Source organism: Coregonus clupeaformis, chromosome 3, assembly GCF_020615455.1.
Source record: "Coregonus clupeaformis isolate EN_2021a chromosome 3, ASM2061545v1, whole genome shotgun sequence".
In the NCBI taxonomy this organism is placed as follows: domain Eukaryota; kingdom Metazoa; phylum Chordata; class Actinopteri; order Salmoniformes; family Salmonidae; genus Coregonus; species Coregonus clupeaformis.
This window is the reverse complement of record NC_059194.1, coordinates 10,305,453-10,322,277: the sequence shown is the minus strand read 5'-3', so window position 1 is coordinate 10,322,277 and position 16,825 is coordinate 10,305,453. Positions and strand designations below refer to the sequence as shown.

The following is a 16,825-nucleotide window of genomic DNA, read 5'->3' as shown; positions in this document are numbered from 1 at the left end:
TAAAACACATTATTAGACCATGCCAGAAATAAAACGGTGTTTTGTCAGATTCTACTACATGGAGATACATTTACACCGTCTCTGGCGCCATCATGCGGCACATGACAGTTAAACAGCTAAAGAAAGCTTGCTGAGTAGCATAGCCACTTTTGCTGGTCGTCACTAGTTACCACAGCCACAAAGTCATAAACCCCGCCCATTTCTACAATTTATCTTCTGAAATGTACTAATTTAAACCTAACCCTAACCACACTGCTTACCTTATGCCTAGCCCTAACCTTAAATTAAGTTTAAAAATCATGCATTTTTACGATATAGTGTCTGTGGTAACTAGTGGAAACCACTTTTGCAGCAGTTACATGTGGGTAAAGTACTTCCGGTAGGTCATGGAATCGCTTGTAGAAGGTACGTTTTGATATTGAACTTTCCAGGTGTTATGGCCATTTAACACTTGATACATTAAATATTTAGGGTAGAAATAAGTCTCTATTGGATGCCGATAAAACTAAGTACCGATCCACAACGTGGGTATTCGAGAGAGGCCAAGACAATAGGAAGCAGTAATCAACCATCTTTCTTCTGCCAGCAGAAATAACAAGAAAAGAGAGAGGGTCTAAGTCATTGAGCTGGTCCAAGTGGGGCTGTAGTTTGCAATGTATTGTCTGTTTCTTAACTAGTTACTTGTGAAAGACCGGACGAATCGTTTGGAATAGAGCAAGATAAAGCTTGGAAACACGACTCGTTCAACCACGGCACACCTGGAGGTTTATGATTAGGACACTGGCTATAGCTATTAGAATTTGTATTCATTTTTTCATGTTTCCAACAGGTTTACCTTCCCCTAATCCCCCACCGCCAACCCAAGAGGCTAGTCCAGCAGCTTCAGATGTAAATAACGACAGCAGTATCACGTCTTCGAAGAAGAGGAAAATAAACCGTTCTGAAAGGGAAGACATTGATTCAATCTCTTCATCTCCTAAAACCACCAATTCCTCATCTTCCTCCTGCTCCTCCACTTCGCAACACATCCAGAAGAAGTTGAGGTTCGAAGATTCAGTAGATTTCATTGGACTGGATGTGAAAATGGCCGAGGAGTCGTCTGCATCGTGTTCTTCTAACAAGATGAAAACAGTTTTTTTGGCTGGGGGTGTTGGGCACCATGCAAACGGGCTGACGAAAACGGCAGGGTCCACTACCTTCTCCAACAGCAAACCTGGCGTTGCAAAGAAACTAGTCATCAAGAACTTCAAAGGTAGTGTGCTATTCAAAACAGTCAAGTGATGGATGCAATGAAATGCGTGCTGTAATCCCATTTGGCCCTTATAGTGAAAGTGTATTCTAAAATGGTGTTAATTACTTGGCCTTGCCTAAGATACGTGCTTTAGTCTGTCTGGCTAATCTATGCAATTTTACAGTTGAATATGTCATTTTAAAATGCACAATGATACGCTATACTATTTAAATGTCTGACATGATGTAGCTCATTTTTCTGAATATTGTTATTTTTTTATAGATGTGTTATACTGATTCTGTGTAAAAAAAACAACAACAAGTGGTACAGATAAAATAATGACACACCAGAGAATGACTGTCCTCAAACTGCTTCCCTGTCTCTCTCATTTTCTTCACAGAAAAGCCCAAATTGCCAGAGAACTACACACACGAGACCTGGCAAAAGCTAAAGGAGGCGGTCGAGGCCATTCAGAACAGCATTTCAATCAAGTACAATCTTGAGGAGCTCTACCAGGTACAACAAAATACTGCACCTGCCTCATCAGAACAGCCCTGGGTCATGTTCAAATACCATTTTATTTGTCACATGCTTTGTAAACAACAGGTGTTGACTAACAGTGAAATGCTTACTTACGGGTCATTTTTCAACAATGCAGAGTTAAAGATAATAAATAGAAATAGTGACACAAGGAATAAATACACAGTGAACAAAAATGACGAGTAAAAATAACATAATTTGGCACCAAACTGACTAAATCAGGGTGATGCAACCTGGACTTGTCCAATGCTTGTTTTCATTGTCCTATGCAAAATGTTTTATGCTCCGTGCCCTAATGAACACTACCCTGTGTTTTGTGGTTATTCTTATGATTGGCCACAGATGGGATGCCCTCCTCCCCTGTGATTTTCATGACCTTGACTTCTTATTCAAACCCTATGATTTCGCAGTCCATAAGCTAAACAGTCCTAACATACAAGCTATTTTTTTTATTCATGTCTCTAGGCCAGTATCTTGCGAAAGAGCTTGACAATAATTTGCGTGATATGTCTGCACTATTTAATAGCTGTGTTGAGTAATGGGATGTTTAGATTACTTGGTGTGAGTGTCTTCTGTAGGATATTACATGCATAGATAATCAGTGTTTTTAGCCCTAAAATGTAATAAACTCTAAGCACTCTCCTTTCTGTTTGTTGTTTAGGCTGTGGAGAACCTCTGCTCCCATAAGATATCAGCCAAGCTCTACAAACAACTACAGGTTGTGTGTGAAGACCACATCAAGGCACAAATCGATCAATTCAGAGAATATCCTTTTGTGTGTGTGTGTGTGTGTGTGTGTAAATAGATGGTACTAGAAAGATAACATGTTTCAATATATGTTTAGACACTATTAAATCCTTGATCACTCAATGTAGGCTATTATCATACGTCTAATTATTTTGTTCAAGTATTTACTAGGGGATAGCTTTTGCCTTTTGAACTACAGAAACTCAAATAATGTCCTTATGAAGTCTGAAATTGAATGCATGTCCTTTTAATCATGTGTACTGAAATGACACTGCTGCTGCTTTGTGTTATGCATATGAAACCTGCTACATCCTTGACTCTGCTCACGGATGCACTGGACAGTACGCTCTTCCTGAAGAAAATAGACAAGTGTTGGCAAGATCACTGCAGACAAATGGTATGTCTAGGACTCTGTCCTTGATAGGATGTAATTTGATAGGTCTCATTCAATTAATTTCCTATTAATATGATTGAGATTATAGGCCTACATGATTTCTTTCATCTTTAATTTTTTTTTACAGATCATGATTAGAAGTATATTTTTGTTCTTGGACCGCACCTATGTTTTACAAAATTCAATGCTCCCATCAGTCTGGTGAGTTTCTGTTCCTCAAATAAACATTCTGTAGAAAACATTAATAATGTCCTATTTCTAGCCGTATTTGTCAAGTCATTGGCTATGGTTCATATTAATATCACCCCTCTTCCCTTCAGGGACATGGGCCTGGAGTTGTTTAGGTTTTACATTGTCAGCGACATCAAGGTCCAGAGCAAGACCATCGACGGCATCCTGCTGCTCATCGAGAGGGAGCGCAGCGGCGAGACCATCGACCGCAGCCTGCTGCGGAGCCTATTGAGCATGCTTTCTGACCTGCAGGTATGGCTCTGCCCCTTCACACAGGGCATGGGGAAAGTCTACTCAGTGGATATCTTGTCCTATTGGCCCGGTGAATCAACCCTTAGCCCCTACCCCAGTGTTCCCCAAACTAGGGGTCGTGACCCCATGTGGGGACGCTTGATGAAAATGGGGTCGCGGGAGAATTTCCAAAATCCTGAAGGAAAACAATCTATACCAAAAAAGTATATACTGAATAAAAATATAAACGCAACTATTTCAACAATTTTAGCTACAGTTCATATAAGGAAATCATTCAATTGAAATAAATTCATTAGGCCCTAATCTATGGATTTCACATGACTGGGCAGGGGCGCAGCCATTGGTGGGCCTGGGAGGGCATAGACCCACCCACTTGGGAGCCAGGCCCAGCCAATCAGAATTCGTTTTTCCACACAAAAATGCTTTATTACAGACAGAAATGCTTATCCGTTTCATCAGCTGTCTGGGTGGCTGGTCTCAGACGATCCCGCAGGTGAAGAAGCCGTATGTGGAGGTCTAGGGCTGGCATGGTTACACATGGTCTGGGGGTTGTGAGGCCGGTTGGACATACTGCCAAATTCTCTAAAAGACGTTGGAGACAGCTTGTGGTAGAGAAATTAACATGAAATGATCTGGCAACAGCTCTGGTGGACATTCCTGCAGTCAGTATGCCAATTGCACACTCCCTCAACTTGAGCTTTTTGTGCGTATGGAACGTTTCTGGGATCATTTTATTTCAGCTCATGAAACATGGGACCAACACTTTACATGTTGCATTTATATTTTTGTTCAGTATATATTATATTGTCTTTGTATCTCAACCAGTGACCGCACTTGACCGTTGCACTTGAATCATTACCACGGTGAATGGCTAGGCCCGCTACTCTATGAAACCACACACTATTGCAGTGATTTTGATATTACCGGCGGCAATTGATATGGTGAAAACAATGTGTTGGGAGGCACAGAAACTCAATATCAATACCTATGTCAGATAACTGTTAAACAAATAATTTATGCTATTGCTAGCAATCAAGAGGAAACTGACTGACTCAAACTCCCCAGGTTATGCTCTCCAAATGGACGTGAGGGCCAAGATGCCCATGCATTGACTTTTGTTCTCTATACATGTCGGGGGATGCTATTCACGAGGACGTATTGTTCTGTCTCATGATTCCCGAGCATGAAACTGGTTAGGGGGTGTTCAGTGTGCTGCGTGGCTAAATTGATGGTGGGCTTTTGCACAGATGGGGCTCCATCTACAGGATGGCGAGCAGGCCTCTGCACTCTAGTTATCAATGTGTTTCCCTCTGCCATATGGACACATTGTATGATACACCGAAAGCAACTGCCGGCAAAAGAGCTGAACGCAGAACTCTGACATATACTGCAGAAGGTAACTTTGATTATAAACTACATCAAACCACATCCACTGCGTGCACGCCTGTTCGAATAAAACTATGGAAATATGGGATCAGAGCATGACAATGTTCTATTTCACACTGAGGTTTGGTGGTTATAGAGAGGGAGTGTTGGAAAGATTTTTTTGCATTGACAGAGGAACTGTTGTCATTCACAATGGATGTAAACAATATATATATATATATATATATATATATATATATTGTTTTAAACAGACTTTGTTGACTTTCTGTGTAATTGAAGAAAATAGCAGAAAACAGCATCAGAAAGTGTCCCACATGAGTGATGACTGCTCACCTCCAATGCTTGGAAGAGCACTTTGGTACCTACTTCCCAATCCGTTTGACTGTGATCCTGGCTCAATTGACATGCCGGTAAGTGAAATCGAACAGCTGATCGAGCTGTCCTGTGATCGAATGCTGCAGACACCGCGTTCACGGGTCACTACGGAGGAGTTTTGGTTCCTGACTCGAAGGGAATACCCTGCCGTCTCCCTCTGAGCATTAATGCTGCGTTCAAAACAACTCTGAAATCTTCAGTGCTTTCAAGACAACTGGGAACTCGGAAAGAAACAAGCTCAGACTGGGAAAAATAATTTTGAATGGTCATCCAACTCTGAATTCCTAGTCGGGAACTCAGGCCTCTTTCTAGAGCTTCGACTTTCTGACCTCAAGATCACTGACGTCATGATTTGACCTCGCATTTTTCAGAGTTCCCAGTTGTCTTGAAAGCACCATAAAACTCATGGTAGGCTACCCTTCGCCAGCTCATATCTGTGTGAAGCTGGATTCAGTGCTCTCAACTGCATTAAAACCCAATATCGATCCAGGTTGGATGTGACAGCAGAGATGAGGTGCGCACTGTCGATCACGCCCCCTGACTTTGAGAAACTCCGACGCAACATGCATCAAGCACACCCTTCTCATTAGTGGTGGTGAGATAAGAGATATTATGTCGGACTAATTTGCAATTGACTGATGGTGAATTGGGAAGACAATCAGAAATACTGTTAGAATGTTTTTCAATTGATTGCCGTAGCCCAAATAAAGTAAACATTGGCTGTTAATGACAATTTTTTTTCCACATGTATGGGGTCGTGAGAATTTTCAGATATCAAAAAAGTTTGGGAACCCCTACCCCCTAAGCACTTCTGTAGATCAGAAAGGATTGGACAGGTTTATGAAATCTGTCAAAAAATTCCCCTAGCCCAGATGGCAATATGTTTCTTGCAGCTATCAATTTCTTCCAATGTGCAGGGTGGCTAGGGGTTGATCCTGCACCATGCCATCATTTTTTTGGCCGTTCAATTCATTGTACTACTCAACATGTAATACTCCCATACAGTAAGACAAGCACAGCCAAGGGCACAAGGCTCCATCTTTCATTGAGGAAGATGGCTTGTTCATAACAAAACCCTTTGATATCGCCAACCACTTTAAGAACTTTTTTGTTGACAAGATTAGCACACTTAGGTATGACATGCAAACAACACATGCTGAGCCTTCATATTCATGCATAATGGACCAAATAATGAAAGACAAGCACTGTTGCTTTGAGTTCCACAAAGTGGGTGTGGAAGAGGTGATTTTTGTTGTTGTTGCTATCTATAAGTAAGGACAAACCACCTGGTACCAAAGACCTGGATGGTAGATTGGTAGCAGACTACATTGTGACTCCTGTTTGCCACATCTTCAGTTTAAGCCTAGAAGACAGTGTGTGTGCCCTCAGACATGGAGGGAGGCAAGGGTCATTCCGCTACCAAAGAATAGCAGAGCACCCTTTAATGGTTCAAACAGCCGACCAATCAGCCTGTTTTATAAGTGCTTAGCAAACTATTGGAAAAAATGGTGTTAGATCAAATACAAAGTTATTTTACAGAAAACAAATTAACTTTCAGCATGCTTATAGGGAAGGGCACTCAACATGCTCGGCACTGACACAAATTACTGATGATTGGCTGAAAGAAATGTATAGTAAGAATGTGGGAGCTGTTTTGTTAGACTTCAGTGCAGCTTTTGATGTTATTGATCATAACCTATTGCTGAAAAAACGTCGGTGTTATGGATTTGCATCCTCTGCCTTATTATGGATTGAGAGTTACCTATCTAGTAGAACACAGAGGGTTTTTGTTAATGGAAGCCCCTCTCATGCAAATTCAGTTGAGTGTGGTGTACCGCAGGGCAGCCGGCTAGGGCTATTATTGTTTTCTGTTTCTACAAATGACCTTCCACTGACCTTGAATAAAGCCTGTGTGTCTATGTACGCCGACGACTCAACAGTATACAAGTTGGCTGCAACCGTAAAATAAATAACTGAGACACTTAACATAGAGCTCCAGTCAGTTTTAGAATGGGTAACTAGCAATAGGCTGGTGCTAAATATCTCAAACTAAAAGCATAATGTTTGGGACAAATCACTCGCGCAACGCTAAACCTTGTTTAGAGCTATTATTGAATAATGTGGCTATTGAGCAAGTTGAGGAGACTAAACTGCTGGTTGTAACCCTAGATAGCAAGCTTTCATGGTCAAAACATAGATTCAATGGTTGCTAAAATGGGAAAAGGTCTGTCCATGATAGGGCATTGCTCTGCCTTCTTGACATCTCAGTTGACCAGGCAGGTCCTAGTTTTGTCGCACCTGGACTACTGCCCAGCTGTGTGGTCATGTGCGGCAAAGAAAGACGGGTAAATTTCAGTTGGTCCAGAACAAAGCAGCACGTATCTCACTTAGATGTACACAGAGGGAAAGTGATACGAGATCACCTTACTGCACAAAGGGGACTGTGAAGAGAGACGGCCATTTTATATATATTGTATTGTAATTTCCACTGTACTATGTATTATACCTAGATATTGTGTGTATGTACTGATATGTAGGCTGTGTGTGATGTTTTAAATGTATGTAGTTCAGTCCTTGACTAATAATGTTCTGTACTATGTATCATGTTTCATGTGGACCCCAGGAAGAGTAGCTGATGCTTTTGCAGCGGCTAATGGGGATCCTAATAAATACCAAATCTCCAACACTGCTGTGTCTAAGACATCATGGGGTGTTTGTCAGCTGTGTTATTAGCGATCAGCAGCAGCTGCGTCAGGGTTTGAGTTGATGTACGATCAGCTCCGCCACTTGAGAAATGGCTTTAATGACACCCAATGTTCTCCCCTCTCCTGACAGATTTATCAGGACTCCTTTGAGCAGCGCTTTCTGGAGGAGACTAATCGTCTCTATGCCGCTGAGGGACAGAGGCTAATGCAGGAGAGAGAGGTGATTTATCCCCCCCAGGCAGTGCAACACCACTGACTGTCTACTCCAAACCTCAGAGCCCTGTGTCATGATATATTAGAATATTCTGAGTCTGACTGGAGGCAGCATTTTGATAGCCTGGTCCCAGATCTGTTTGTGCTGTACAGCCAAACATGACATTGTACTGCCAAAACTTGACAATGATATTAGAAGTTGGCAAGGTCTGTTCTTGCTCTCTTGCCAACTCCAATGATCTTCATGTTTGACAGTAAAATGGATTGTTTGGCTATACAGCACAAAGAGATCTGGGACCAGGCTAGCATTTTGAGTCTTGAGTCATTTTACAGTTACTATAGTTACTGCTGGTAAAAAAAAAAAAGATATGTGGAGTGGTTTTACATGGCACTAGATGTTTGTCTGACCCTGTAAGGATAGGTTGCTTTTTGGCTTCGTATCCCAAATGACTTAGCAGCTGCTTGATGGGTTAATCTGATCACTTCTTGAATGTCTCGTCAGGTCCCAGATTATCTCCATCATGTCAACAAACGCTTAGAGGAGGAAGCGGACAGAGTCATCACGTATCTAGACCAGAGCACACAGTGAGTATTTTTTTGTTAGTTTGGATTTCTTTTAGAATACAAGGGGTTAGCCTTCCAAGAGTCCATCAGTATTGTTGCCCTCTGTTTTCAGTTCTACATTTGAATGTTTGATTTGCTGCTTTGGCACCGGTCTCAGCAGGATCTACTTGTCTAAATATAAATGATGAAAAGAGAGAGATTGATGACTCCTCATTTCCTCCTTTTTCTTCCCAGAAAACCTCTCATTGCCACTGTGGAAAAGCAACTACTGGGTGAACATCTCACTGCAACACTGCAGAAAGGTATATATCAGAGACTACAGACTTACCACACTGGGGCATTTGTTTGCTTACAATGGGTGACATTTTAACGATGCTATTGTCATATTCCATGATGAGAACATCAAATATTAAAAACAAAAAGATATTGACTTTTTTGTTTAGTACCATGAAAGTATCACTAAGTACCTTAAACTAAACTGCTATTTTCCATCTCCAGGCTTGAATCACCTGCTAGATGAGAACAGAATCCAGGACTTGTGTCTTCTTTATCAGCTGTTCAGTCGGGTGAGAGGGGGCGTGCTAGTCCTCCTACAGCACTGGATCGACTACATCAAGGTATGCTTGAAAACATCAATAGTCCGAATCGGTAATTTACTCTTACTAATTAACTATTTGGAGGTGTGGGGATACTTACTTCCAAGTACGAAACAGCTCTGGAATTGAATCATTCATTTGTACAGTATATGACCTGAAGCAACCCATGACACCTCTAACAACATCACACAGGCCTTTGGAAGTACGATGGTCATTAACCCTGAGAAGGACAAGACCATGGTACAGGAGCTGCTGGACTTCAAGGACAAGGTGGACCACATCATCCACGTCTGCTTCATGAAGAATGACAAGTTTGTCAACGCCATGAAGGAGGCCTTCGAGACCTTCATCAACAAGAGGACAAACAAACCTGCTGAGCTCATTGGTTGGTATCTCATGATGATCGCTATGGGAGACATGATAGCGATGGCACTACAACGAGTGAACTGACTGAAAGAGAAGTCACCTTTTCAACTTGCCATAGACGTTTGTGTGCATTATGCTCCCGTCAGTTTAAAGCTATTAAGCTAAAATTCTATTCCAGGTTTTTATAAGTAAACAAAAATGTAAATAAAACGACACATGGTTATATTTTGTAGCAAAACACGTGGATTGGAAGCTGAGGGCAGGAAACAAGGAGGCGACGGACGAGGAGCTGGAGAAGATGTTGGACAAGATCATGATCATCTTCCGATTCATTTATGGTAATGTGGTCCCAACATATTCATTTATGGTAATGTGGTCCCAACATATTCATTTATGGTCATGTAGTCCCAACATATTAATTTATGGTCATGTTGTCCCAACATATGGTAATGTAGTCTCAACATATTCAGCAAAACCATCATCTACCTCCAGGTCCTTTTAACTTTCCTCTCCTCTGTGAGAGGTCTCTTAGAAGCCTGTTGAAATCTCTCTTTGAACTTGAACTTTATACTCCCCTTTTGAATTCTTGAATAGGAAAAGATGTTTTTGAGGCCTTCTACAAGAAAGATCTGGCCAAGAGGTTGCTGGTGGGAAAGAGTGCCTCGGTGGATGCCGAGAAGTCCATGCTGTCGAAACTGAAACATGGTCAGTGTGTTCCCCATCAGACCTGGGTTCAAATAGTGTACATTTTCTATCAAATGGCTGTGCTTGATTGACTGATGCAATGGAATAGTCCCAAAGGTGCTAAACCTACCCCACCCATCTGACACTTCAGGCAGGCTCAATCAAACTCTCTAAGTATTTTTAGTATTTTATATATATATATATATATATACACACACAGTGCTATGAAAAGGTATTTGCCCCCTTTCTAATTTTCTCTACTTTTGCATATTTGTGATACTGAATGTTATCAGATCTTCAACCAAAACCAAATATTAGATAAAGGGAACATAAGTGAACAAATAACACAACAATTACATATTTATTTCATAAACAAAGTTATGCAACACCCAATTCCCCTGTGTGAAAAAGTAATTGCCCCCTTACACTCAATAACTGGTTGTGCCACCTTTAGCTGCAATGACTCCAACCAAATGCTTCCTGTAGTTGTTGATCAGTCTCTCACGTCGCTGTGGATGAATTTTGGCCCACTCTTCCATGCAGAACTGCTTTAACTCAGTGACGTGTAGGTTTTCAAGCATGAACTGCTCGTTTCAAGTCCTGCCACAACATCTCAATTGGGATTAGGTCTGGACTTTGACTAGGCCATTCCAAAACTTCCAATTTGTTGCTTTTTAGCAATTTTCCTGTAGACTTGATTGTGTGTTTTGGATCATTGTCTTGCTGCATGACCCAGCTGCGCTTCAGCTTCAGCTCACAGACGGATGGTCTGACATTCTCCTGTAGAATTCTCTGATACAGAGCAGAATTCATGGTTCCTTCTATTAAGGCAAGTCGTCCAGGTCCTGAGGCAGCAAAGCATCCCCAAACCATCACACCACCACCACCTTGCTTGACCTTTGGTATGATGTTCTTACTGTGGAATGCAGAGTTTGGTTTTCGCCAGGCATTACTGGAACTATGTCGTCCCAAAAGTTCTACTTTTGAATCATCTGTCCATAGAACGTTCTTCCAAGAGTCTTGATGATCATCCAGGTGCTTTTTCGCAAACTTGAGTCAGCTTTTTGGACGAGATGGGTCCCATTATGCCTGGTGAAAACCAAACACTGCATTCCACAGTAAGAATATCATACCAAAGGTCAAGCATGGTGGTGGTGTGATGGTTTGGGGATGCTTTGCTGCCTCAGGACCTTCTGCATGGAAGAGTGGGCCAAAATTCCTCAACAGCAACGTGAGAGACTGATCAACAACTACAGGAAGCATTTGGTTGGAGTCATTGCAGCTAAAGGTGGCACAACCAGTTATTGAGTGTAAGGGAGCAATTACTTTTTCACACAGGGGAATTGGGTGTTGCATAACTTTGTTTATGAAATAAATATGTAATTGTTGTTATTTGTTCCCTTTATCTAATATTAGGTTTTGGTTGAAGATCTGATAACATTCAGTATCACAAATATGCAAAAGTAGAGAAAATTAGAAAGGGGGCAAATACTTTTTCATAGCACTGTGTATGTGTGATATATACAACAACTATGAAGCATGTGATACTGAATGAGGCTAGTTACTCGTAACCTTGGTCCTTTCTTTAGAATGTGGAGCGGCATTCACCAGCAAGCTGGAAGGCATGTTCAAGGACATGGAGCTTTCCAAGGACATCATGGTGCAGTTCAAACAGGTACACATGCTTTTGGAATAGGAATGATCATCAGTAATCTCTGTTTTAGGGCAACAGTATCAAATACATTACACAGTCAGCTATCCATATGTAAAAAATGGCAACTTGTATTTGCACAAATAACTTTTGAATTATTAGCCTAGATTAGCCTTTCTCATTAGACAAACTCATGATGGGTTGGTTGGTTTGTTTCTCCCTATTACATAGTGTCAAAACCTCCCTGGTAACATTGAGCTGACGGTGAACATCCTCACCATGGGATACTGGCCCACCTACGTCCCAATGGAGGTCCATCTGCTCCCAGAGGTTAGTGCAAATATCAAACCCTTCAGGCTCCCTGTTATTTTATGACCTGCTATGTAATACATTTGATTTATGTCACAAATAGTACACTGTTCCCTTTTATAGTGCAGTACTTTTGACCAGGGAACTATATAGGGAATATGGTGCCATTTGGGACACAGACATAGTCATCGTCTATGTTTATTTTTTAACACTCCTTCTGGGCCAGATGGTGCGACTGCAGGAGATTTTCAAGACATTTTACCTCGGCAAGCACAGCGGCAGGAAGCTACAGTGGCAGTCGACGTTAGGCCATTGTGTTTTAAAAGCTGAATTTAAAGAGGTACAGTAGCTAGTAATGATGTTTAGTCATCTAGTATGTTAGGCAGAAATTCATTGTGCTAACTTTTCCTTTTCCCAAATAGGGCAAAAAGGAGCTTCAGGTATCCCTGTTTCAGACACTAGTGCTGCTCATGTTCAATGAAGGAGAGGAATTCACCTTGGAGGAGATCAAGCTAGCTACAGGAATAGGTCTGTATGATCACAATGTACTCAGTCATGACACAAATCCTAACGGATCAAATATAGCAGTCCTCTTGAGACAATTTCAGACATGTTGCTTAAACTGTATCAATTATTATCAATATCATATTTTCTTTTTGATTGAAGAACCACAAGCTTTTGCCCAGTCTTTTTGGTGTGAGTTTGCGTTGACCTAAAGTAAGATGTGTGTGCAGAGGATGGTGAGCTGCGACGGACCCTGCAGTCGTTGGCATGTGGCAAGGCGCGGGTCATCCACAAAGTCCCCAAGAGCAAAGACGTGGAGGACGGAGACAAGTTCTCCTGTAACGATGACTTCAAACACAAACTCTTTAGGATCAAGATCAACCAGATCCAGATGAAAGAAACGGTACATTCTCTCTTTCTCTCTCTCAGCAGGGGTGAAGTCATTAGGAGGAAATATTTGTAATGTTTTTATTGGACAGGTCCAGGTAGTCCCTGCCTGTTCCAGTTTTAGTGCATAATGAATACGTCGCAATGCTATTCAGATAGGAATATGAGTCTGTCAGGTCTAGTTCTAGCACTGACGATTCTGAACTATGCATTGCCCCTTAGAGGCGGGCGTTCCCAAGTCTGCTACTCTCCACTATATAATTATAATATATGCCATTTAGCAGACTATTTTATCCAAAGCCACCTAGTCATGTATACATTTTAGTTATAGGTGGTCCCGGGAATTGAACCCACTATCCAGGCGTTGGCAGCACCATGCCCTACCAACTGAGTTACTTCATCAGTCTCACCCATTGATTCTATCTGTACTGTCTATATCTATAAAGCAAAAGAAAATGGAAGGGGGGGGGCGGTGGCGGTGAATGTTAGCCACTCATTGATTTGGTAAATTGTCCTTGGTAGGTGGAGGAGCAAGCCAGCACCACGGAACGAGTCTACCAGGACCGGCAGTATCAGATCGACGCTGCCATTGTCCGGATCATGAAGATGAGGAAGACTCAGAGCCATAACCTCTTGGTGTCGGAAGTGTACAACCAACTCAAGTTCCCTGTCAAGGTGAGTGAACGAAGAACAAACATGTTTGAAACACATGACCTTGTGTGCCAGAAGACTACTCACTCAGAGGTGAGGTTTTCTGAAAGCTTTGTAGCGAACGTGGTACTTTATTTACCCAGACTGACTGTCCAACATACATTTTGCAATTGTTACTCAGGTCTCTGTGCGCAACCTGGTCTCAGAGCATTTTATATTATTCTGTACGTAAATCCGACACGCCATTTAGTATTATATGTTACATTTAGTATGGTATTTATTAATTGTGTATGATATGTTCTAAATTACAATTCGTATTATATGTTACGAATTGGCAAAATGTGCAATATGTTACGAATTTGCTAAATGTACAATAGGGTAAGAATTTGGTAAATGTTACGACTTTGCAAAACATATGATATGTTACGAATTATATCTAGGTGGCTAACGTTAGCTAGCTCACTAATGTTTGCTAGGTTAGGGTTAAGTTTAATGGTTAGCGGAAGGGTTAGCTAAAAGGGTTAAGATTGGGGTTAGGGGAAGGGTTAGCTAATATGCTAAGTAGTTGCAAAGTAGCTAAAAAGTAGTAAGTAGTTAAAGTTGCTGATTAGCTAAAGTTGTCCATGATGAGATTTGAACTTGCGACCTTTGGGTTATACGCCCACCCATCAGTCAGTCAGTCAATCAATCAATCAATCAAATGTATTTATAAAGTCCTTTTTACAGCAGATGTCACAAAGTGCTATACAGAAACCCAGCCTAAAACCACCAAACAGCAAGCAATGCAGATGTAGAAGCACGGTGGCTAGGAAAAACTCCCTAGAAAGGCAGGAACCTAGGAAGAAACCTAGAGAGGAACCAGGTTCTGAGGGGTGGCCAGTCCTCTTCTGGCTGTGCAGGGTGGAGATAGTACATGGCCATTAAGGCCAGATTGTTCTTCAATATGTTCAAACGGTCATAGATGACCAGCAGGGTCATTCAGAGGTCGAGACAGCAGGTGTGGTAGAGAGAGTCAAAAACAGCAGGTCCGGGACAAGGTAGCACGTCCGGTGAACAGGTCAGGGTTCCATAGCTGCAGGTAGAACAGTTGAAACTGGAGCAGCAGCATGACCAGGTGGACTGGGGACAGCCAGGAGTCATCAGGCCAGGTAGTCCTGAGGCATGGTCCTAGGGCTCAGGTCCTCCGGGAGGAGAGGGAGAGAATTAGAGGGAGCATACTTAAATTCACACAGGACACAAGATAAGACAGGAGAATTATAACAGACTGACGCTAGCCCCCCTGTATATAGACTATTGTAGCAGAGATACTGGAGGCTGAGACGGGGGGTGTCGGGGGACACTGTGGCCCCGTCCGACGATACCACCGGACACCCATCCACCCCAACCAACCACCCTCCTTTTGTTTTTGCCATACCAAACATAACATATCAAACTAAATGGAGTGTCTCTGATTTATCTACAGAATAATATAAAATGCTCTGAGACCAGGTTGCTGTGTGACTTGGTTGCTGAGAGAAAGTGCCTTGTTAGCTACGAGGCTTTAGGAAAACTCGTATGATCCATGTACATTTACTAGCACTTCAGATTGGACTGTAATTTTTGATATTTTCTGTTTGCTAACACTCACTTTCTCAACAGCCTGCTGACCTAAAGAAGAGAATAGAGTCTCTCATTGACAGAGATTACATGGAGCGCGACAAGGAGAACCCCAACCAATACAACTATGTGGCTTAAAGAGAGGGAGAGGGAGACGGAGAGCAGGTGGTCCAGTCCGGCTGAAGGCTTCTCTGAGCACTCTGTCCCGTGGATGCTCTTCTGCCTACATGGATGTCAGCGTTACCCTCTTCAACCCAGCAACCGACAACTGAATGGATACTGCTCGGCGGGACTTTGTCAGGGGCCTGTTTTCCTGTGGACTGCATGCCCGTTAAAGAAGAATATTGTCCATTATTTTCTCAGTGCCGCTCAGTGAGAATTGGACTAGCTACCTTGGACAAAAAAAGACAAACCAATGTTTGTTCTTTTTTTACAGCGAGGGGAAAAAAGTATTTATTTTCAAACTTAGATCTTTGTCCATTGTCGTTTGTTTATGGCATTCTGCCCTTGTTTTTTAAGTCACTATTTTATTTTAATTCACTCTGTACTATCCCATGCAAATGTTCAAACACCTAACACTGGTCTTAACATACTACACTTGGAAGAAAAGTTAAACTAAAGTAAAGCTTGTCTCCTCAATCAATGTTGTATGTGAGACCCATGGATAAACATTCACAGTAGGATATAATTTTTCAGTGGTGGATTTCAGTGTAAAATGTGCACACCTGCAGCCAAGTCATACAATTCTCAGTAGCTATTAGTCTCAACCTACTCCTGTTCATTAACAGCAACAACAGCAATCAATGGGACGATTGTTAAGAAGTAGCAAGGCGATATGAGGAATTGACAGTACGTGCCAAAAATAGAGCACTTCTTTTGTTATATGATTTGTTAATGCTGCTAAACAAACACTTTAACTTGTACATGTTATATGCATTTAGTTTTCCATTTTACTTTAGCCCTGTCCGTTTCAATGTTTTATTTTTGTATAGACAAGACTTTACAAATGTATTGAAATTTTAGGTGCAAACTTCGACAGAGATTATATACTATTAAAAGCACAGCCACATCAGTCCCTGTTTCCCTTCATGTTCCCAAGTATGATATCTCTTTTAAGTTACAAGCATTATATTCTTTGTAAGTCCTCTCTGTAGGCCTTATGGAAGGCCTTGTGTTTGTGGATAGATGGAGTTGTTTGATAGCTCAACAGGTGAAACTGTTTATTGAGAAATCGTGCTTGACTGGACTTTTTGGCCCTGTCTGAATAAATGTTTGTTTTATTGCTTCAGATTAAAATAATTGTCAGTGTTTCCATTTTGTTTTCCCCCTTCATATCTGTTAATTTTCAGACCCCCCCCCCCAATAGAAAGGTAGTATATAATATTGGGTTACCAACCTATCAGCTGCACATCTTTTTATTAGAATAAGTTATCCATATCAGAG

The 16,825-nt window shown here is 41.6% G+C and overlaps 1 protein-coding gene across 2 annotated transcripts; it reads left to right on the top strand.

The window, feature by feature from the left end:
- The first annotated feature begins 239 nt into the window (after window positions 1-239).
- On the top strand, window positions 240-16,692 carry LOC121540387 (cullin-4B-like). 2 transcript variants are annotated; one of them, XM_041849238.2, is made up of 21 exons: window positions 240-405; window positions 830-1,252; window positions 1,632-1,747; window positions 2,433-2,536; window positions 2,846-2,915; window positions 3,040-3,113; window positions 3,233-3,395; window positions 7,992-8,081; window positions 8,577-8,659; window positions 8,873-8,940; window positions 9,137-9,255; window positions 9,427-9,619; window positions 9,834-9,938; window positions 10,195-10,305; window positions 11,874-11,959; window positions 12,167-12,265; window positions 12,471-12,584; window positions 12,667-12,772; window positions 12,979-13,151; window positions 13,658-13,810; window positions 15,425-16,692. In XM_041849238.2, exons 1-21 carry the CDS (start codon window positions 387-389, stop codon window positions 15,518-15,520), a joined length of 2,565 nt encoding a protein of 854 aa, XP_041705172.1. In that variant the 5' UTR covers window positions 240-386; the 3' UTR covers window positions 15,521-16,692. The 2 variants fall into 2 exon arrangements, with proteins under 2 accessions (XP_041705172.1, XP_041705164.1); XM_041849230.2 differs by lacking the exon at window positions 240-405 and having other exon boundaries at window positions 417-1,252.
- Window positions 16,693-16,825: the final 133 nt, after the last annotated feature.